This window comes from Vulpes vulpes, chromosome 3 (assembly GCF_048418805.1).
Source record: "Vulpes vulpes isolate BD-2025 chromosome 3, VulVul3, whole genome shotgun sequence".
NCBI classification, from domain to species: Eukaryota; Metazoa; Chordata; class Mammalia; order Carnivora; family Canidae; genus Vulpes; species Vulpes vulpes.
Window position 1 is genome coordinate 67,568,251 of NC_132782.1, and position 23,685 is coordinate 67,591,935.

The 23,685-nt window shown below is 40.0% G+C and overlaps 1 protein-coding gene across 1 annotated transcript in view; it reads left to right on the top strand.

Moving 5' to 3' along the window:
- Positions 1-23,685, top strand: part of ADCY2 (adenylate cyclase 2) — a 386,829-nt gene that overhangs the window by 258,866 nt on the left and 104,278 nt on the right. Inside the window, exons 5-9 of the mRNA XM_026017679.2 lie at positions 5,932-6,080; positions 12,443-12,554; positions 16,990-17,117; positions 22,310-22,468; positions 23,275-23,407. Of these exons, the coding sequence (XP_025873464.2) occupies positions 5,932-6,080; positions 12,443-12,554; positions 16,990-17,117; positions 22,310-22,468; positions 23,275-23,407 (681 nt within the window). The remainder of the gene's footprint in view (positions 1-5,931; positions 6,081-12,442; positions 12,555-16,989; positions 17,118-22,309; positions 22,469-23,274; positions 23,408-23,685) is intronic.

A 23,685-nucleotide genomic window follows, 5' to 3' on the forward strand; every position in this document is an offset into this window, starting at 1 on the left:
TATAAAAAGCCAGTCATCTGTCTACATTTGAGTCTAAAATAAAGATCATAATTTACATTTGGTCATTAAATGAAGCTATGGGCTTGAAAGAGAATTACTACATTGGATTCTTTTTCGTTCATGGACTCTGTCCTTCAGGAAAGGCTACCTCTGTGAACTTTGGGATTTAGCATATTCTTATTACAGAGTATATGAGGAGGAGAGAAGATGCTTGGAAAGATCTCAAGCAGACCCTAAGGTAAGGATCTGGGTAGTGTCGTTTGGTTGGGAAGTGGTTGCAGGTAGAAGAGTGAGGAAGTGGACCAGGGAGAGAGGTCAGCTGTTGGAAGGAGCCACTGGTGGCATCTGGGGCTCAGTCCTACTGGAGACCTGCAGAGGGAAGCATGCTCAGATCTTCCCACTGGGGGATGTGGATGCAGAAACTGGGATATTTATCCATCAGTTACTCCCTCATTGATTGAGACACATGAAACTGTAAGGAACAGGCTGCAGATGGCCTCTAAGAAAGGCAGACAACTGTTAGAACATGGACAGAACAGCACCCACTACAAGAAGCTTGACTGGAAGCGAGTGTAAACAGTGGGAAGGCTACTGATTGTTTTAAATAATACAGAAGACTGCACAGAATCCACGCACATACACAAGTAATCATCATAAGATAATAGAGCAGAAATTCATAAATTTGGCATTATGGCCTGGTGAATTTTATTTTTTCATAGCCCTTGACTCATCCATCACCCATCAGAAAGAACACAAATTTGTTTTAATCTGCCTAAGCCAATGACCAGACATCTCTGTAGACACACAGATTCCACTGGGATTTCTAAAAAGGTGGCCTAGATCCAGATTTATAATCTGTTACATTGTGCATGCTAAAATTCCTTATTACTGTCCAAAAATCAACAGATTTATAGTCAGTGCCTACTTGCTTTGATTATAACAGAGATTTGATGGCATCTCAGAGCAACATGCCTCTCTTTGCTCCTATCCAGGATTGCTCGGTTCACATTTGAGGTTATGAGCAGATAGGCTTCCTGATTATTGATGATGGCAATTTCACATGTTCCTCACTAGCTTTCCAATGACTCCTTTATAATATTTTGGTCTTATACCCAACCATCCAAGACATCAATCAGTAAATAGAAAGTGACCATCCCACACAGTGTTGCTCAATACACACAGTGCTCAATCCCTGTGGAAATGAGTTTATGGGAACTCAGTCCCACATTTTAAGGTACAAAGTCTTAAACACTTCCTTGGATATATCATATGTTCCATGACTTTTAGATTTCTCAAATGTCTAAGCACATCCTGTTGGTCACAGAGGCTAGCACATGCAATAATGCAGGATAAGTGGGAAATTTATGAATTTGAGGGATGAGTAGCAAAAGACAAGTAGGTGATGGAGTAACTCTTTATATCAAAATTTCAAAAGGGTTTTTCATTTATTTAAAAACATATATCCCATTATCTTTTCACGTGGGTTCTTAGATCAGAGAGAGAATCAACTCATTTTGACACCACACCCCATCAACCAAAGAAACCAAACTCTCAGTTTGTGTTTAACAAGAACACAGATTTTTTTTTTTCAAGTTTTAAAATTTAAACATCTGTTTTTATGTCATTAGTATTTTCTTTGTATTCTGAATTCCAAATGGGTCCATTTTTTTCTGGGGCTCCCTGTTTCTTTACTAAACCAAAATATGCCTTGGTTTTTTTTTTATTCCATTATTGAATTTAGTATTTTCCATCTTCCTGGAGATTTATCCTGGCCCCTGGCTGCCTGCTAAGATATCCCACACAGTCACGCATGGTTTCTGCTCTTTCAGCATTTTGCTTAAGTCCAAAATTTGAACTCATCTCCTCACTTTAAAATAACAAGATGATGAACTGTTTATTGTTAGAAAGTTAGAGAAAGTTGGGGGATAACAGGAGGGAATTTGAGCTTAAGATCGGAATAAAATCAGAATGTAATTTCAAGTGATTACCAATGTTCACCAGCCATCTTCCAACATGATGGAACTTGGAATGTGCTCTTTCTCCTTAGGTAGAGCCTGTTGATATGAAACTGGGGTCTCGGGATCCCTGGGTGGTGCAGCGGTTTGGCGCCTGCCTTTGGCCCAGGGCGCGATCCTGGAGATCCGGGATCGAATCCCACGTCGGGCTTCTGGTGCATGGAGCCTGCTTCTCCCTCTGCCTGTGTCTCTGCCTCTCTCTCTCTCTCTCTGTGACTATCATAAATAAATAAAAATTTAAAAAAAAAATTTAAAAAAAAAAAAAAGAAAGAAAAGAAACTGGGGTCTCTCCTCCCTCTGAAGGAGTCTCATACTCCTTCCCTCCATTCCCTGAGCCCGTTGCCACCATGTGATAGTCTTCCAGAGAGGAGAATCCAAAGCAATCACTACCCTTATTGTGCAGAATAGTCCAATTTTCCTTTGTGTGAACATCACTAGTGCAGATTTTGCATGACCTGGTATTTGTGATCAAGAAGATCATTAATATGATTTTTAAAACATGAGTATTATCTACCTAGGTCTCCAGGTCCCCACCACAGCACAGTCACCACTGATGGTCAACAGAAGCTTTGAAATTAGATTTTCTTTGATGTGTCCCAGATAAAATGCACAGTAGGTCACTCGTTCACTTAACAAATAACTATAGAGAAAATAGTCTTTTCCAGGAACTCCTCCAGGAGTTGAGCAATAAAGCAATGCACAAGGTCCCTTTATTTCCTTTTATATCATCAGTCTGTGAGTGGGAGGAACCACATTTGAAGATGTATCTCCAATGTTCAAAGCAAAAACTGTTATTTCCTCCTCTCAAAAAAAAATTTCTAAGTATGTAGACATGTCCATCCTTTCCTCAAAGACTGAAATATCTACAAAGCCTATATTTTATATTAATTTAACTACACCAACTTTCTTTTCATTAAGGTTTTCATAATTTGTCTCTTTTTTGGTATCTTTTCTTATTTTCTGTATTTCTGTATTCTTATATTTAGGATGTGCTTATTGTGAATAGAGTTTGTCATTTTAAAAATCCAATCTGACCATTCTTAGTCAAGTAATTGGAGTATTTAGTTCACTTACATTTAATGTAATTTCTAATATAATAGGCCTTAATGGCAATTTATTCTCTGTTTGTTGCACCTGTTTTAAATTCTCTTTGAGGACAGCCCAGGTGGCTCAGTGGTTTAGCGTCACTTTCAGCCCAGGGTGTGATCCGGAGACTCAGGATCTAGTCCCAGGTCGGGCTTCCCACATGGAGCCTGCTTCTCCCTCTGCCTGTGTCTCTGCCTCTCTCTCTCCTCTCAGTGTTTCTCATGAATAAATAAATAAAATACTAAAAAAAGACTGCCCCCCCCAAAAAAATTCTCTTTGACTCTTCATTATAACTTATTTTGGATTAATAAGAATTTCTATCTCATTTTTATTGCTAGTCTGTTAGCCATATGGTCTTTCATTTTTTGTTGCTACTGTAGAAATTATATTCATTCTTGACTTACTGCATTCTACTATAAATTACTACTTTTGCCACTTCCCATACAATCCCATAGGATTGTACATTTTACCTCCATTTATTCTCACTTCACTTTTTGTGTTAATGCCATTGTAGATTTCATTTCTGTTAAATTTTAGATCACCCAGGACATTATCCTCATTATTTTGTACAGTTAAGATTAATTTTAATTTACCCAGATATATATATGGACATTTAACTTATTAAAAACTTTTGTTTTCTCCATTTTATTTATTTTTTTTAAAGATTTTATTTATTCATGAGAGACACACAGAGAGAGAGAGAGAGAGGCAGAGACACAGGCAGAGAGAGAAGCAGGCTCCATGCAGGGAGCCTGACATGAGACTTGATCCTGAGACTTCAGGGCAACACCCTGGGCCAAAGGAAGGCACTAAACCACTGAGCCATCCAGGGATCCCCTGATTTCTCTATTTTATTTCTTAACTTAAATGGAAACATCAAGGAAATTTAACAACAACAAAAAAGATCAGAATTATTAAATTGAAAGTGTCTTTTTAATCTCTTAAGTACTGATAAAATTCCCTTTAGTGTCAGTACCACCACTTGAGTTATGACAACTGTTAACACCTGGCCCTCTACCTTACTGCCTCTTTTTGCAAAGAGGTTGGTAATAGTACTAATCAAATAGGGTGTGCTTTGATTCACCTGTTTCACATGAGTAGCAGGTCCTCCTGGACTATGAGTTTCCATTCTATTTCCTATATCTCAGGCATGTGGCTTCCTTCAAACACCAATCTATTCCTCCAGCTTCATCTGATGGGCTGCGGTGAGCTCTCTGCTGAATTTTGAACAACATGGTATCCAGGAATGTTGACTCACTCTTCTTTGCATCCAGCACTAGTGCTCATCGTGAAGCCTGGCATTTAATAGACAATGATGTATATTTTCTGAATGTGTAAATAATTTAATGAATGAGAGAACAAATGGCCAACACTCAGTTATGCCAGTTCCTGGTGAAATGCTCTGCCATGCATTGGGATCCCCCCATAGGTACCCACTTGGTCTACTTTTGGCTTTGCACCTGTTTTTTCCCCAAAGCAGGCTGGGGAGGGGCTGTCGTGAGGGTCTTCTCATCTTCATCAGGATGCACTCCTGGCCTTCCCTCTGCTCCCTCAGTGGATGTTTCCAGGAGCCACCAAAATGATGTACCTTGGGGGTTGGCCCAGAGGGACACTAGCCCTGTAAACCTGAGAGCAAAGACCAGCTTCCCCTCCCCTATATTTTCTTATCACTTTGTCCCCATAAATAAATGGATGGATCAGTGAGTGAATGAATGAATGAATGAAAAGAAGGAAAGCAGAAAGAAACAGGAAATGTGGAAGACAAAAAATATTTCATTCAACAGATGTTTTTTAATCAACACTGAATATCAGTTGTTAAATGCACAATACCTAAGGAATATGGTATTTTCTATAATAAATGTTTTTAAAGATTTATTTATTTATTTTAGAGCATGATGGGAGGGGCAGGGGGAAAGGGAGAGAGAATCTCAAGCAGACTGCGCTGAGCACGGAGTTCACCATGAGGCTTAATCTCACAACCCTGAGATCATGAGGCAAAACCAAGAGTTGGATGCTTAACTGAACCACCCAGGTGCCTCTACAATAAATTAATGTTTAGGATAACTAAGAATGAGCATAAACTTCCAAATATTGCCCTTCTTTAATACTTTTTCTAGAAAAAAAATATTACAAATGTCACTCTAACTAAAATAAGTAGAAATTAAAATAAGTGTGACGTTAGATGTTGCTTACTGTATTTAAGACTAAAAATATAAGAAAAGCTCATAATTTATCATTTCTGTGTGTTCCACCTGTAGTCTCTTATATATGACATTTTATAGTTGCTATTTCTGACTCCAGCTTTATGAAAATTTAGAGTCATTAAAGGGAATTGGGTGGTTACCACAAAGGAAATGAAATATTTGAAAATATTTGACTATCTTATTTAGGAAATGTGGAATATTTGTTGATTTTCTGAAATGCAATAAATCTTGTACTTTACCTCCCAAATGAATGGGCAAGCAAAAATGAATGTTTTCTATCTTAGGCAGACCATAGGTTTCTGGCATTTTTATATCATTTTACTCTACTATTTTAAAATCAAAGTAGATAAACAGGATCCTTAGGGGAAATAACTTTGCCACCCTTTATCCTCTACTCTGAAGAACATATACTTAGAACTCAATAAATAATAAATAATATAACACACTCTGACCTTAGAAATTTTGATTTTTTTTTTTCAATATGTCTTTCTACACTCTGTGTTTTAGCTTGTGGGAAAGAGTCCTTGAATCGGCCCTGCCGCGGTTCTGCGATGCTTTCAGAGATTACGTGGATGTTACCGTAATGATTTGAAATGTCTTGGTCTCCCTCCCATGCTCTGTTTCAGGAACGGCTTTTGCTCTCTCTGCTGCCTGCTCACATAGCCATGGAAATGAAAGCTGAGATCATCCAGAGGCTTCAGGGCCCCAAAGCCGGCCAAATGGAAAACACAAACAACTTTCACAACCTGTATGTCAAGCGACACACCAATGTGAGGTACGCTGCTCTGTTCTCCGTTAGTGAGTCCGGGGAGCCATTTGCCAGCCTGGGGACATTTTTAACTGGGAGCTCCCATCCCACAAAATCATAGCTCCTCTGAGACTGTTAATATAGTCCCCACTCCACCTCCCTTCTGCTGCCTCTCAGGGCCTGAGGATAAGAAAGCAGAATCTTCTTCACTTTCCTGGATGGTGGTATCCATCATGGCCCCACTTTCTATGGTGGACCTTCAATCCCAAAGGAAAGAGAGACAGTTAGTGGGGTACTTATTCTGGGAGCACCATAGGCAGATATCATGGCATCCCTGGAGTACAGGCTCCTTGGCTTTGTGGTAAGATTGAAGGTAGGGCCAGTGGGCTCTTGATGCAAGAACTGATTCCTCCAGGGGACTAAGCAGGGCCAGGGCCTCATGAAGCTAGCACTTCCTGTCCATCAGGAATGATGGGTTTCTGGGGTTATGGCCAATCAGCAACCAATATCACAGGGGACTGGTGTACATCTTAATTAATTAATAGTGAAAGTTCTTGTTTTCCAAGTCTGCCATAGTCCCATCTGCTTCCCAGGGAGCCATTCCTATAATCTCACTACTTGGCAGACTACCATGTTATCAGCATGGGATTGAGGTCCAGAAGGAGAACCACATGGGACCTCCTTCTCCCTAAGCTCCAGAGAGGAGCTGTGCAGGCCCTCACTTCACATGCAGAAGAGCATTTCCTCCTAGGCTGCCTGTCTCCCAGCTATAGCAGAACTTGGCCCCTGCAGACTGTATGCCTAGTCCCTCACTGTTCTCCAAGCCTACCCAGTCTTCATACCACTTCTTTGGAGGGGTTTCCTTACATCCTTTCAACTACATCACAGAAGTGCTTTTTATTCTTGCCAGGTTCCCTCGATAAGTAACTTGTGCATCTGGCCTCATTTGTTCCTCCTTGATGTTATTACCCTCTCTGTTCAGTAGTTCAGCAGCAACAATCACAAACACAGCTACAGTTTGTGGAACATTGACTACTTGGCTACTTGGCCTTTTACTCTCAAGCTGGGATCCTTAACAGTGCATGATCCTGGCATCCAGGCTGGTTTGCAAGTCCAGGGTTTTCGAAGTTTATTAGTAAGAAATAAATTTGACTACATTTTCTACTGTAATTTACACTGCTAAGACAATATCATTTTGACCCCAGATTTGAGGAAAGGTATGTGAGCTAGTGATGCATACAGTCCAAGCACGCACAGAGCTAAATATATAATGAGAAATGCAAATTGAGAAAGAAATAATAGAAAACAAGCTATAAATCAGTGGGAACTAAAGAAGCAGGGGATAAATGAAGAATCGCGGGTAAAAAAAAATAATTTTTTAAGTCCCTACCATTTGGGGGGTTAAAAAAAGGAAATGTATTTCAAGAGCATTTGCACCTGTTAAGGAGTAAAATTATTTAAAACACTGGCCTGCCTTCAGATTTTTAAGCGTTTTCCCCAAAGAAGGAAAGTAGAAACATTCTCCCAGTATCCAACAAGGTGTTATGCTAGAAATTGCCCCTTCCAGCCTTAGCTGTCTGAAAATTGGCAATATCCCCCCTGTCTGAGGAAATAGTTTTAAGTACACATGGGATGTTTAACACATGTAAAGACAAATGCAGCTGTGTCTAAACAAGATCCCCGAATATCATTTGAGTATCTGTGAGATAATCCCCAGGGAAAAGAGCCCTATAAAAATGACCAATGAGACCTCCCGCCTCAGACAGCTGATGAAGGCTCCCCATGCTGTCTGCATTAACTTCCAATTTCTACGTGACAAAGTACCCCAAAACCTAGTGGCTTCAGATAACAGTAAACATTATCTCACAGCTTCTGTTTGTCCCAAGTTGAGAACAGTTTCACCTGGTGGTTCTGGTTTATGGTCTTTGATGTGGATTCAGGCCTGGTATCCGGTGGGCTGCTGGGGGACCTGCCTCTGAGGCCGTTCCTCATGTGGCTTGCTGGAGGCCTTAGCTAATCATCACTGAGTCTGCTCACAGGTTTCTTGAGTGTCCTGACAACATGGAAGCTCACTTCCCAGGGCAAGAACTCCAAGACAGAGCCCAGTGAAAGATCTTTTAGGATCTAGGCTTGGAAAGTTATTGCTGTAGTTCCTGCAGCAACCTCTTGATGACACAGGTCAACCCTATCCAATGGAGGGTGGACACTACAAGAGAGTAGGTACCAGAAGGTGAGGACCTCTCTGGGGCTATCTTGGAAGCTGGCTACCACACTGTTGAGGCAAAGGATTACAGACACAGCTTCAAGTACCTTCAGAGATTGTCTAGAATCTATTAGCTGTGTCGAATTAAATTTAAATTCACATAGTTGGAACACTAAAGTAACTTAAATACCAAAACTTAAAAAGTAAAAGCATACACAAATCCCATGGTGTACCAATTATTTTTGTAATAAGTATGAAAACATGACTTTTCATCCTGGGCAAGGTAGGCAATAGCAAGGAAGCCGACATGGTAAATGGATATTGCAGAGAGTCCAGTCAATACCTGAGGGTTTTTGAAGGTCTTTTTTCTTTTTATGAGAATTATTAGGTTTGTAGACAGTGACGTTTCATTAACTTTTAGTTCTGCTTTGTCCATTTATTCAAAAAGATGTTTATTCTTTGTTAATAACATATTATCTCTTTTCTATCTGAGGGTGATAATAATGTGAAGAATAATGAAGAGGAGAGGCATTTCTAGATGGCAGGGTAGCTGCTATTAGCTGCTTCCCGAATCTTCAGCATCTTCCTCTGAATCTTGCCACTAGGGCTGAAGCATTCAAAAATCCTTCCCATCTTTGCAAATAAGCACACATCCCATAATCTAGCACCACCACCCCATTCAGAAACTGACCGTTTCTCCCTTTTATAGCCAAGATTCTAGAAAAGTTGTTCCTTACTCTCTGGTTTTCCCTGTGTTCTCTCCCTCCTCGAATCCTCACACTCTGCCATCTGCCTCCACCACATCACAGAACTCATTCTTGCTCAGTTTCCCACCAGCTATGTTGTTCCCATATCTGAGTATGACTTAGCCTTTGTGTCCTTATCTCTGACAGCTCCATATGGTTGGCCACTTGACCCTGCCTTCCCACACAAAGAATTTTCCCATGCTGTATACTCCATGACATCATATTACATTTCTCTTCCTACCATCTCCTTTTCCATTTTCTCTTCCCTAAATCTAGCCTCTCTGTAAATGAGTGTTTTTAGGACTGTCTCCCAGCTCCTCTCTGTTCTGTCCATTTCTCATCCAGGACTTTAATTACCAACTGTGGGATACTAAAGTGCAGAACTCAGTTGGGTCACCTGGGGAGCTCTGTCGATTGAGTGTCCGACTCTTGATTTCAGCTCAAGTTACAATATCATGGGTCATGGGATGGAGCCCTGCATCAGGCTCTATGCTCTGGGGGGGGGGAGGCTGCTTGAGGATTCTCTCTCCTTCCCTCTCTGCCCCTACCCTGGCTCATGCTCTCTCCAAATTAATAAATCTTGAGAAAAAAAGATGCAGAACTCAACCATAGCTTTCCATACTTACTTACCTAGTGAATATCTTCCTCTTGGATGCTCCACTGACACCACCATCAAACTCAGCCCAACCAGAGTTGAATGGGTCATCTTCCTCTACAACCTTGTTTTGATTTGTTCAGAGCTAGGTTTGAGCCCCTTTCTCAACCAGAAACTGGGTCTTCATCCTTGAGGCCTCCCTCTCCTAGTCACACCATCCACCATAACTGATCACTAACCATACCTGGTTCATTCTTCTTCCTACATTTCTCCCGTATCTGTCCAGTTCTGTCCGTTTCTCCTGACAATAGACCCTCCTCACGGCCCTCTTGGAGGAAAGGGCTATGGTTCTAACTGACCTGTGTGCTTCCAGATTGCTGTGGCTGGAGCGATCTCTCTGAAGTGGCTAATTAGAGTCTAGGTCAGGTACCTGTGCGATCCCAAAGAGTACCATGCTTCCTCTCCTATAACTCTTTGCACATTGCATCACAATTACCTGTTTACATTTTGAATCTCCTGGCTTCAGGTAACTTTTGGACCATTGTAAGACATTTATGGCCAGCCTGTCTTGGGGCGCCTTCACCCACTACAATGTTTGACCACAGGAAGAAGGAAGGAGATTCAACTGCCCATCCGCACATTCTCCTTCTCAATACTTCCTTGGATCAGATGCTCTTTCTCTGCACAAGCAGAGTTAATTTTTCCTCTTGGACCAGGCTCAGTGTCTGTGATCCTTGCTTCTACAGGGTGCTATGGGGGGAGTAGGGAAAGTTTGATGGCACCATCTGAGCAGAATGGACAATGCAGAAGCCCCTGCAGCCATGATTTTCTTGGACCAGAGAGTTCTCCTCCAGCTTTTGTCATCAGCAGAGGACTAAGTCTTCCCTCCAAGGTGAAGCCACAAGCCTTGTGTTTGGCACAGTGAATGGAGTGCAGCCAACAGCAGAGATCCAGCCTGAGATCAGACTGGCCAATGCCACATTACTTTTTTATTATGGTAAAACATACGTAACATAACACAGTTTTAACAGTTTTTAATTGTACAGTGTAGTGACTTAAACACCTTCACATTGTTCTGCAACCATCACCACCATCCATCTCCAGAACTTTTTCTTCATCCTGAACTGGGGCTCTGTACCCATTCAGCAGCAGCTTCCCTCTGCCACCCAGTCTCTAGCACCCATCCCTCTAATTCCTGTCTCTATGGTCTGACTATTCTAGGTATCTCATGTAAGTGGAATCATACAGTCTTTGTCCTTTTGTGTCTGGCTTACTTCACTTAGTATCATGTGTCCAAGGTTCATCATATTGTATCATGTGTCAGAATTCCATTTCTTTTAAAGACAGAATAACATTTCATGTATTCTGGGTATATCATATTTCTTTATTCATCTGTTAGTGTATTTGATTTATTCCTACCTTCTGACTATTGTGAATAATGCTGCTGTGAACATGGTATACAAATATCAGTTCAAGTCCCTGCTTCCAGTTCTTTGGGGTATATTCCCAGGAGGGGACTTGGTTGGTCACGTGGTCATCCTGTTTCATCTGTTGAAGAACCACCATACTTTTTGCTAGAGTAGCTGCACCATCTTATATTCCCACCAGCAGTGGGGAAGGGTTCCAATTTCCCCACAGCCTTGACCATACTTCTTACTCCCTATTTTTTGGATACTGGCCATCCTAATGGGTGTGAGGTGGTAATTTTGTTTCAGGGTACAACTTAAACCATATTATCTGAATCTCCAACTGCCAGCAGGAATTTTAGGCCTCTTTGTGAGATCTTTATACAAATCATAAGCATGTCATTGTGTGGAAAAGTGGTAATGCACTTCCTGAGGCTATGTTTTCCTATCCTGACCATTGAGGGTTAACTAAACACAGACACGACTCTGAGGAGTCTGATACGTCTCACTAGCATGTACATCCCTTGAAAGGAAGCTCTCCTGGACTCATCACCAGCTAACCCCCCTTCCCATGGCACACAACACACACACTTATTATCACTGTGATTGGACTTTGCTGGTGTCCTTCCTTATTTGTTTAATGCATCACCCCAACAACACTCTGAGCTCGAGGAAGATGCACCATGTCAGCTTTATCCTGGCAAGGAATAAGTAATTCAAAACCTTTTTTTTTTTTAAGATTTTATTTATTTATTCATGAGAGACACGGAGAGAGAGAGAGAGAGAGAGGCAGAGACACAGGCAGAGGGAGAAGCAGGCTCCACACAGGGAGCCCGACACAGGACTCGATCCCGGGTCTCCAGGATCATACCCTGGGCCAAAGGCTGTGCTAAACTACTGAGCCACCACTACTGAGTAGTTGAGCCAACTACTGCCCACAAAACCTTTTGTTAAGTACTCTTTCTTTTAAGAAGATTGTTATTCTTTCTTTGAATAAGTGAAAGCAGAATTTGCTATTCTGACTTTGCTTCTTCTACTTTAGGAATTCTTATAATTTAAATGCATGTAGCAGTTCAAATAGATATCTGAATTGTGCTCATGTAATGAACTCTCAGGATGAATACCACATAAACCAAGCAGGGAGAAAGGGACTGGCCATGAGAGAATAAAGGTGATCAGTAAGAATGGACTAGAATGGATGAAGTGCATCATGTGACTTTTTCTTCTCCCACTTTAATTATAAAAACTTGGCATCAAAAAAAAATTTTACTGGGAAAGTTTGGCACAATGTTTATGTTATTTCCTATCCAGGGAGGTGACATTTTTCTTGTAAAATATAGATATAAATGTAAAGGACTATATACTCTTTCAAGGGAAAAAAATACCATTACTTCTTAACAAATATGAAATTGCAAACGCTTCTACCCTTGTTCTTACAGTATCCTGTATGCTGACATTGTTGGCTTCACCCGGCTGGCCAGTGACTGCTCCCCAGGAGAGCTGGTCCACATGCTGAACGAGCTGTTTGGAAAGTTTGATCAAATTGCAAAGGTACGAGTGTTAGTGAGTCCCTTCTCTTTTGAGGATTTATAAAATGTTGACTAACTTTTTTTTTTCTCTTGTCCCTTATCAATTATTTGCTTTTTCATAGAGTACCATTTAGGAATGGTGTTTATAGATTCATATGGTTTATTTGCCGTTGGGCTCTGATGAGTCTCATTTCTCCGGGATGAGAAATGTTGTAGCATACAATTAGCACATGTTTGCATCTATTTTTAAAATGTCTGCATATAGAGAACTCAGCACACATATAGTAAATACATTCAAGATGGTGAGTATAAGTTGTATATCCCTCTGTATGATGCTGTTCTAAGTTCCTCTTTTTTAGGCATTTTGATGTCAGGAGTTGGAAACATGATTGCCTCTCATCCACTCGTAGCTATTCATGTATTCAGCAGCCTGAAAGAACCCCTAAATAGGATGCACATTTTCCACTTAAGCCCTTTATTTACTATTGTCTCATTTATATCTATTGACCTTTGTGCCACTTGAACCGAAATGTCAGTTCCTTATTTCCCATCCATGTGCTCATGGATGGGAAATTTCATGGAGAGGAAATGGTCACAGGCAATCCAAAACTAGAACTTGCATATTTACTGGAACCATGAGGGTTCCTGGTGGGAATAGTGATAAAAAAAATAGTTCCCTCCTTGCCAGCCCTTTACTTCCACCTCATAATGCATTACCAGTCAGCCTCATTCTTTCTTTGAATTATTTCCAGAAAAAAAAAAACAACTAAATTATGCTTATTAAAGTAAATTATTTATATATGGAAGAGAGAGTTGGTCCCAAATTTAGTTCACTGCAAGATTCATCTCACTTTTAAACCATACAGAACATTCCAGGCAAGCCTCTTAAGAATAAATGTGGCTTTCTGATGTTCACAGGGTCACTCCTGGGTCAGACTCCCCAGGAGGTGCCCTCTGCTGCCTGCCTGACCATGATGGATATCATTGGGGATTTCAAAAAAGCAGTAAGAGGCTAGCACTGCTTTCTTCCTTTTACCAAACCAAAGGAAGAGGTTGAGCTTTTTGGCTGCTCATTTTTAGAAAAAGATTTAAAACTTAAATAATGCCTTAAAAGTTTGAATTAATAAAAAGTCACTTTTGTCACATTAGAAAGAAACATCCCAATCTTGGTGGGTGACAACATATCTCCAATGTTAAAATGGCATTCTCCCTTTGGGCATATCTCACTGTCTGAATATCCCATTTTTATAAAGGCACCAGGAATATTGGATTAGTGACCCAACCAACCCCTGTACGACCCCATATTAACTAAGTCTGCAGTGAGATCAAGTTCACATGCACTAGGTGTTAGGACTTCAACATATGAATTTGGGGAAGACAAAATTCAGTGCTCCTAACAGAAGTACTTGGTGTGGCCGTCTCTTCCTCTCTGGTGGTTATAACAAAGGAATGTCCAGGCAATATCAGCATATAGCCTAGGATGGCTTGGTGCATCCATTGTTGGTCACAGAGGGAGCATGTTTTGGGAATCACTTCATGCCTCCTGGTCAAATAACATGCATCATAAGCAAATAGCTCAGCCAATTGAATGAATTCTACATAAGGCACATAACTAAGCTAAGGAACTCAAAATCAGATCATTCACTTATTTTTAAAAATCTTTTAAGCCTCTGTTGAAGTATAATTGACATACAAAAAACTGCATATTTGATATATAAAAGGTAATGAGCTTGAGGATAAGCATACACCTGTGAAACCATCACCACACTCTATACCATAAACATATCCACCATATACAGAAATGTCCTCTTTCCCTCTTTATTATTGATGATGATGTAATTAAAACACTTAACATAACTCTACCTTCTTTGCATGTTTTGAAGTATACAGTACAGTATTGTCAACGATAGACACAATGCCATACAGTGGATCTCCAAGACTTACTCATCTTACATAACTGAAGCCGTATGCCCTCTGACCCATAACCTCCATTTTTCCCTTCCCTCATGCCTGGCAACTACCAGTCTACTCTCTGCTCTGTGACTTTGGCTATTCCAGATTCCTCATATAAGTGAGATCATGCACTCTCTTATTCAGGATCATGAGATATCCTGAATAAAGTCAGGCATATTTCACTTAGCAAACTGAGTTCAAATAGCACATTTAAAGGACTGTACACAATGATAAAGTAGGATTTATTTCTGGAATACAAGGTTGGTTCAACACAAGTTAATCAACATGATAGACCACATTAACTGAATGAAGGATAGAAATTACATGATCATTTCAGAAGATGCAGAGAAAGCATTTGACAAAATTTGACAAAATTAAACACCCTTTGGGAACATGACTAGGATGTCTACTCCCACCACTTCTGTTCAACTTAGTCCTTGAAGTAGCCAGAGCAATTAGGCAAGATAAAGAAATAAAAGGCATCCAAATCATAAAAGAAGTAGAACTATCTTTGTTTGCAGATTACATGATCTTGTGTATAGAAAACCCTAAAATGTCCACAAAATCTGTTAGAACTAATAGAGGGTGCCTGGGTGGCTCAGTCAGTTGGACATCGACTCTTGATTTTGGCTCAGGTCATGATGTCATGGTCATGTGATTGAGCCCCATGTCTGGTTCTGCACTCAGCTGGGGATCTCCTTCTCTCCTTCTCCCTCTCCCACTGTCCTTCCCCCTGCTCACACACTCTCTCTGTCTCTCAAATAAATAATTTTTTAATAACTAATAGATGAATTTAGTAAAGTTATAGGATACAAAATCAGTGTACAAAAAAACAGTTGTGTTTCTTTATGCTAATACTAAGCATCTGGGAAGGAAATCAAGAAAGTTACATTAGCATCAGAAAGAATAAAATACTTAGGAATAAACCTGACCAAGTAGGTGAATTAGCTTGTACACTGAAAACCACAAAACATGGATGACAGAAATCTAAAAAGACACAAATAAATAGACATCCCATGTTCGTGGGTTGGAAGAACTAATATTGCTAAAATGTCCATAATATCCAAAGCATCTACAGAGTCAGTGCAATTCCTATCAAAATCCCCGTGGTATCTCTTACAGAAACAGAAAAAACAATCTAAAATTCATAAAGAACCACAGGAGATCCCAAATAGCCAAAGCAATTGTAAGCAAGAAGAACAAAGCTGGAAGCATCACACTTCCTGATTTCAAAATGAATTCTGAAGCTACAGAATCAAAACAGTATGATACTGGCATTAAAAACAGACCTATAGACCAATGGAACAGAACTGAGAGTCCAGAAATAAACCCATGCACACATGTATAGGGTCAACTGATCTTTGATAAGTTTGCCAAGAATTCACTTTTGTTAATCTCAGTGTTTTCTAGATTCAAAATATCTATTTAACAAGTATGGGATGGAAGCCCTATTAATACATACTTGTTTGCCTTTTTATTACTTATGATATTTTTAATCAGGAGTTACTAAGCGCATTGTCTACAGCATCATAGATAAGTATGAAAATATGCCCTATCTTGTGCACTCCATATCAGGCAGGAAAAGAAGTATGCAAAATCTTCAACAAACTTAACGCATACTTAAGAACAAGAAAATCTTATGTTCATTTTATTATTTCAGGTTTGTTCAGTATATACATAAGCCTGTGTTAGTGTTAAGAAGGAAAAGATCTGTGTTTGGCACATCTTTGGGGTTTTTTGCTTCTTTTTCTTTTGCCTTTTTCCCTTTCTTTTTTTCCTTACTGACGAGTCTATAAAGTAACTAGAAAAGTTAGAAATGCATGTAGGATTTCTACATGTAAATGAAGCTAATCTCAATATCATAATATAAAAACAACCCAGCCAAGAAAAATAATGAATCCCATTTCATATTAAAACAGTTTAACCTAAGGTCAGAATTAAGTTTTAAATTATTTGGCAATGTTGAATGGTAGCTTATTGTATTATAGAGATGTTTATCAGAAGTTACATTCTGCAGGTAAGAATCTCCTTCAGCTTTAAAATAAATGAAAAAAAAAAAAAAAAAAAACCATGAGCATAGTAGGGATTGGCATACAGTTCTAATTCCAGTTGAGTTCTAGTCATCATTCACTGTCCTGGAAGATTCTGCTCTGCGTGGAATATTTCATTTTGCCACCAGTGTTTGGGATGTTTGGGCTGGAGAGAATGACCCTGTCGTTGTACCCCTCTGCTACTGTTAAGAGTAAATCATTCCAGAACATTCTCTCTGCTTTCCTTTCCTTCCCCTTTTCCTTATTATTCCTGCTCCAGCAAAGGAGCATGTAGGTGAGGGTGGCCCATCCTTGTTGGATCATGAAGGGAAACACAAGCATTGCTCATTTCTGTCCCCACAAGCCCTGGTCATTATGATGGTATCAGTAGAACATGCCTTTGATGATATTCGGAAAATCTAAACCTTTGTGTAAGTACTGAGCGCAACTGAATGCTGTGATTTCTTCTTCCAGGAGAATGAATGCATGAGAATAAAAATTTTGGGAGACTGCTACTATTGTGTATCCGGACTCCCTATATCTCTCCCAAACCATGCCAAGAACTGTGTGAAAATGGGGCTGGACATGTGTGAAGCCATAAAGTAAGTGTGATGCTTAGCAGGATCCTTTTTAACTCTTTTAAGAATCTTGAGTTATAATTGTCACTCACAACTATTACTGTTTTTCTGTCTACTGGGATTAAAAGCATTATTGTGCCTTTGAATATAAGTGTTCAGAGACCCAACTATTGGCGTGTGAGTAACTCAGTCCAAAGTAACACTTCTGTAAGTGTTTTGTATTGTTGTTGTTAGCCTTAGATCACAGCAAGACCAAGGTAGAAATCTATGGGCAAGTAGAGTTTGGGTTGTTTCCAACATGACTTTTTTCATTTAAATATCTTCTCCGATCTTAAGAAAAATGTCTGTGCTCTTATCATCTGACAAACAATTTCCTTTTTTAAAGTTCTTACTTAAATTCCAATTAGTTAACATACAGTATATTAGTTTCAGCTGTACAATTTAGTGATTCAACACTCCATACAGACCATCTTAGACAAACAACATGGCTACACTCAAGTTGTCAGAAAGAAGGTAGTTTTTGCCACCAGACTCCAAAATTACTGCATCTAGTCAAAAATGCTCAGCTCTATAAGTTTAGATTCAGTTTATATACATAGAGTATGTTTTCTGTGTTGTATCTATGGTTTCTTTCATCATAATTCTGAGAAGATTTACTTATGTAAATAATGTTACAGTTGACAAGTGCCAGATAAAAGTGTAAGGTACAAAATTATTTTTTGTTACTAGTGCCATAACATACTTCTTTAGTGATGCCCTTGGTAGAAGCCAGAATATTCTTATAAATGGTAAAAGCTCTTGTTTGTTGGTTATGTGATTGAAAGATTTGAGTTTATTGGGTTTTTTGATGGCCTATTTTAGTCACGTGATTTTACACTATCTACATTTTTGGTCTAAGCAGGAGGGGGAATTATGTGGCTGATGCTCTGTTTCCTTGTCTCAGGTTTACAGTAAATGGGGCTTTCAGTGGGAAACCAACAAGTCAGGCTGTCACATGTTTAGCCACCATGTATGTTAGTTACATGATGAAGTGAACTGAACAGGCTGATGGGTGGCTTTCCCAGTGCTATCCGGGGATGAACGGTGAAGCCCACATTGCCTCCACTAAGTATGGGAGATCTCTGTGGTCCACATCCTCTAGTGTCCACAGACCACTGTGGACAAGTCAGCATTGGGAGGCAAATGAATTAGGTGGAATTGAAGAAAGAATAGAGATGGGAGGATTTGCAGTATGGCCTCTGCATCTCACACAATATACATTGTGTGGGAATAATCTGATCCTTCCTGCTTCTTCCTCAGAGTAACTCTCATTTGTCTTCTCTGACATGAAAATTAGTTTTACTTATTTTCAAAAGTAATTAACTGTTTCCGTTTCTGGATCTAGAAAGGGGAAGTGAATCTAATCAGTAAAACTAATAGGTTTTCTCAAATTTATCACCTGCCCCTGGCGGCAGTCTCGGTGTGGGTTTCCAACACGGGGTGAAATATTCTAGTAGGAGAAGGGATTTTTTTAATGTATTTATTATATGCTTCAATAATATGTTGGATTACTAAGGTTTGGTTTCTGATTTTGCATCAACCATTTCCCAGTTCCATCAGCTTGTGTTACTCCACCATGTTGAAGAGCTTTTAGAAGAAATTTATGTACATTCTGCCCACTGGCATGTCACCAGCTCATCAGTAGTATTTTTCAGTAATTTTTTTTTTATCGTGACAAAATATACATAAGTACTGTTCCTTAACATTTTTACATGTGCAATTCAGTGACATCGAGTAAATTTAAAATGTGGGCAACCTCCACCACTGTCTACTGCTAGGATCTTGTCATCATTCCAGACAGAAACTTTATACCCATATAAGCAATAACTCCCCATTCCACTCTCTTCCCAGCCCCTGGCAGCCCTTTTTTAACCTTCTGTCTCTGAGAATTTGCCTTTTCTAGATACTTCATATGCGTTGGCATCACACAATATTCATTGGCTAGTGTTTGGCTTATTTCACATAGTATAATGTTTTCAAGGTTCATCCACCTTGTAGAATGCATCAGTGCTTCATTCCTTTTAATGGGGGAGTGATGTTCCATTGTATGTATTTACCACATTTTATTTATCCGTCCATGATGGATACATAAGTAATAATAGCTCATGCATCCAGAATCTCAGTTAACAGTAGAAGATTTGAGGAAACTTTCTAGAACTCTTGCTTATAACTAAGCTTAAGCTTCAAATCAGGCAATGGTTGTGTGTCTCTCTGCTCTGCCACTCAGTGACCAAGGACTTCCACAGTCTCTCTGTTATATATCACCTGTTCAGATCATATGCATTTGACAAAGTGATTAGTAATAGGTGGTTTTGTTGCATTTCTAGTAAAAGGCAGGTAAAGAGAGGGTAAAGAGAGGGCATCTCAGCAAATGTCAAGAATTCTTTGTTCTTCTAACATACAAGGGCAAGCACTTCCATTTCCATTTATTGAACCATAAGATGAAGATGAATACAAGAATTCTAATTTTTAAGGTGGTGGAGAGAAAAAGTCCACTTGGACTTGGAATTTCACCTGTCTCAGGTTTTTCGTAGAAACCAGCAACGTAGGTCTGGGAACATTTGCCTGTATTTGTCCTCTGGGTTTGGACCTCCACATGTGTTCAGCACCTCATTCTCTATTAGCTAAAGCACCACCGAAGCACGTCAGCTGCGGTTTGGAATATCCTCAGTGCTTAGAGAGATTTTTTTCCCTGTCATGAAAATGTAAACTGTTCTTAATCCAGGAACTAATGTGCAGATCCCTGGCTTTGTAAGTGATTAAGGATCCTCTTAAACTGAAATGAATGTATTCTATTGTCACAAGCTTTAAGCAACTATTTTGATATTTTTCTGTAGATCACACAGGTTGCATCCAAATGCATTAAAACTTTGGTCCGTCAACTCATTTGAACCTTTGATCACCTCATTTTTCTAAAAAAGACACAAAGGACATGGAGATGGTTTTAAAGAGGGCATTTTGCTAAGAGAAAAAAGTCAATCAGAAAGACAAATACCATATGATTTCACTCATGTGAAATTTAGGATACAAAATAAATGAACATAGGGGAAGGAAAGGGAAAATAAAAAAAGTTGAAAACAGAGAGGGAGACAAACCATTAGAGAATCTTAACTCTAGGAAACAAACTGAGGGTTGCTGGAGGAGGGGATGTGATGGGATCGGGCAACTGGGTGACAGGCATGAAGGAGAGTATGTGATGTGATGAGCACTGGGTGTTATATACAACTGGTTGAGTCACTAAATTCTATCTCTGAAACTAATAATATAGTATATGTTAATTAAGTTGAATTTAAATAAAACAATTTTTTAAAAAGCCAAATCATTGACCAGTCAGTTCTGTCACAAATGACCAACTGTAGAGTATGTCATCCACCCTTTTATTCGCTCTTGACTTGCTGTTGGCCGTATCTGGTCAACAGAAATGTCATTGGCTGGAACTGTTCTCTCTCAATAACAGGAAATCTTAAGAACAACGACAGGTTCTATGGCAAATTTTTCAGGATCATTGTCTCCCAACAACAGACACACAGTAAAATCCTTCAGAAATGACCTGTATCAATTAGTAAACTTATGCCAAGTTGTCTGTGTTGTACCAGACCCTGAACCCCCTGATGGATCTACAAACCATTTGGACCAGGTGTGTCTTCACAGGGTTGACAGAGCAGATGTGAACACAAGCAGGGAGTGCTGACTGCACTCAGAGAGACTGGAGCATAGAGGGGTGGGTGGTGCCCACATCAGCCTAGAAGGAGAGAGTAGAAAGCCTCCCCAGACGAGGTCATGCCTAAGCTGCTGATGGAAAAAACAGTGCCAGCTAGCCACGTGATGCCTGTGCCCTGTCAGGGAAGGGAGGCTCAGGGAAGTGAGGAAGAGAGAGAGAAACCATTCTGACCAAAGGCCCAGAGTTAAGGACCATATGGTGCCCAGGCAGCCATAAGGACCCATTGCTGATGGAGGATGGAGTGACAGGGGGCAGCTCTCCAGTGTCACGTTGAGACTCTGACCCATCCTGTGGACAGGAGTGAAGCGTTTGGATGACTTACATGGGACCAGATAGGTTGTGATCTTTTTTGTGAAAAAACAGAACAGGAAGATAGGGAAGGAGGAAGGGATGGGAAGGAAGAAAGGAGGAGAGAAGGAGGAAACAGCATTTTAGATTCTTTTCTCAGGAAGTCATTATTTTTTGTGGATCCATTTCTTCTTATGACTTCTCATCACTTTTCACATGCTCAAACGATGTCATTGTATCATTGAAGCATGACATCCATGCCGATGGCATTTTGAAATTCTTACTTACTGCAGCCCACACCTGGTAGCGTCCTCTGCTGGGTCACAATCATTGTCATCACTTCCCTCCACATTTGCTCTGGGATAATTCTCTCCATGTACCTCGGGACACCTCCCTGTATACTTCTTTGATAGTAATATTTAACAGGTAAATACATTTAGTTGGCATAAATTAATAAGCTTTTCCATTTTCCATTAAAGGAAGTTCTTCATTTGTCTTCATTTGTCTCTAAATGACTTACTGATAGGATCCTCAAGTATTTTTAAATATTTTTAATTAGTTTCTTTTTAATGATACCTTACACATTTTTAAAAGTCTTGGAAGAGTTTTGTTGTTTTTGTTAAAGATTGTGCACAACTGAAATGCTTTAAACTCATGGTTAGGTTTTTTACAAAATTCCTATTCAGGCTGAAGTCATTATTAGGCTCACAAATAAGCTGTATTGTCTCTTATCAGCAGAAAATATTCGCTGGGGACATCCATTGTGTAAGTGGTAGTATCATATGTGGCATCTCAGACCATTTCTGACAGTACAGGGCAATGTCACATGATTCTAGTGTGAAAATTTGGAGCAGGTGTCAGCATGTGACAGGTGCCTGATACTTGTATTTGTTGAAAAAGTCAAAGCTACAGCTGAAAGGCTGCATCAGCACCTGCAGCCTGGCCTCTCATGTGGCTGTCGTAGCCAGGGGAGTGGAGCCTGGGGACAACCAAAAAGTAAAGGCCTTTCCCTTGGCCCAAAGCAGCAATCTTGTGCCACAGGAGGAAGTCATGGCTATGTTTCCCACAGCCTGAGCAATTCTGAACAGAACAGTGTCCTGAAAACTGGCCAAGAGTCAAAGGAATAAGAGGGTGTTCCGGATGGTGATGGTACTTTCCTTCTCTGCAGGAAGGTGAGGGATGCGACTGGCGTGGATATTAACATGCGCGTGGGAGTGCATTCCGGGAACGTCCTTTGCGGGGTGATCGGCCTGCAGAAGTGGCAGTACGACGTGTGGTCACACGACGTGACCCTGGCCAATCACATGGAGGCTGGAGGGGTCCCTGGGTAAGGACAGTCTGGATTTCTGTCTTCAAGCTGTGGACATGGTTAGAGAGGACAGGGGAGCAGATTAGTAACTGACTGCAGAGTTGTCTGGTGGTTTCTCTTGCCTCTTGGTGTCATGTGATTCCTGCCCACTGGCCTCTTACATTAATTAGATAAACACAAACTCTTCAAGGCTCAATTCCACCACCCCACCCTGAGGTCAAAGATAGTGGATATCAGAACCTGAATTACTTTTTATTTATTTGCAAATGTATGCATAGTGACCTAAGTGAAAGATGTTTTATAACGCTGGGCAGATGTGGCATTTCTCTGCTCCTGGTGACCTCTGGAGCCAGTACTATTGAAATGAGTGAACTGTAACATTTGCCTCCACTTAGAGGAGCGTATTTCAGAGGAGACAATTTTGATGCAAGTGCTATAATTTGCAGAAGTGTGGAAGCAAACACTGAGAGAGAAAATCCATACTTTCATACGGATCGGCAGATCCCATAAAATGCCATTGGCATGTGTTTCAAAAAATATGCTGATACACAAAACTTCCATATGATCCAGTTTTATTTGCTGTAATTCACCATGCCCACCCTGGAGAGAAGCTCTAAATGTCTGTATCTTGTGACCTCTGTGAGCATCTTTCTAAAGTCCTGTGTAATAAAATATAAATCTGTGTTACAGTCCATTTTACGAAGAACATAGAGCCTTTCCTTCATTTGGGGGAGAGGAAATTATTTCTGAAATCATAAATAAATAGAAAAATCCTCATGTTTTTCCTTACCTGTCTTGATTGTGGTTTTAAAATGGAATTTCAGACGTGTTCACATTTCTTCTGTCACCCTGGAACACTTAAACGGCGCTTATAAAGTGGAGGAGGGAGACGGTGACATCAGAGACCCGTATTTAAAGCAGCACCTGGTGAAGACCTACTTTGTAATCAACCCCAAGGTCAGTACTGTAAGGAGCCTATAATTAACCTGCGACTTCTGTGATTGAGATGGAAAGGGGCAAGTTAGTGATACAGATAAGCATTTTTAGTCAAGAATCAATTTAATGCTTTGCTAGTCTTTGCCTCAAATTATTTTAAGTGCACATGGCAGTTTGATTATGGACCACGTTTTGTAATAATAAATTCAAATACTTATTAAAGAAACAGTTGAAATGAATTGCTTGCTTCTGTGATAAGGTCACTGCCAGTATGAGGGGTTGTAAGTGTTAGACCACGA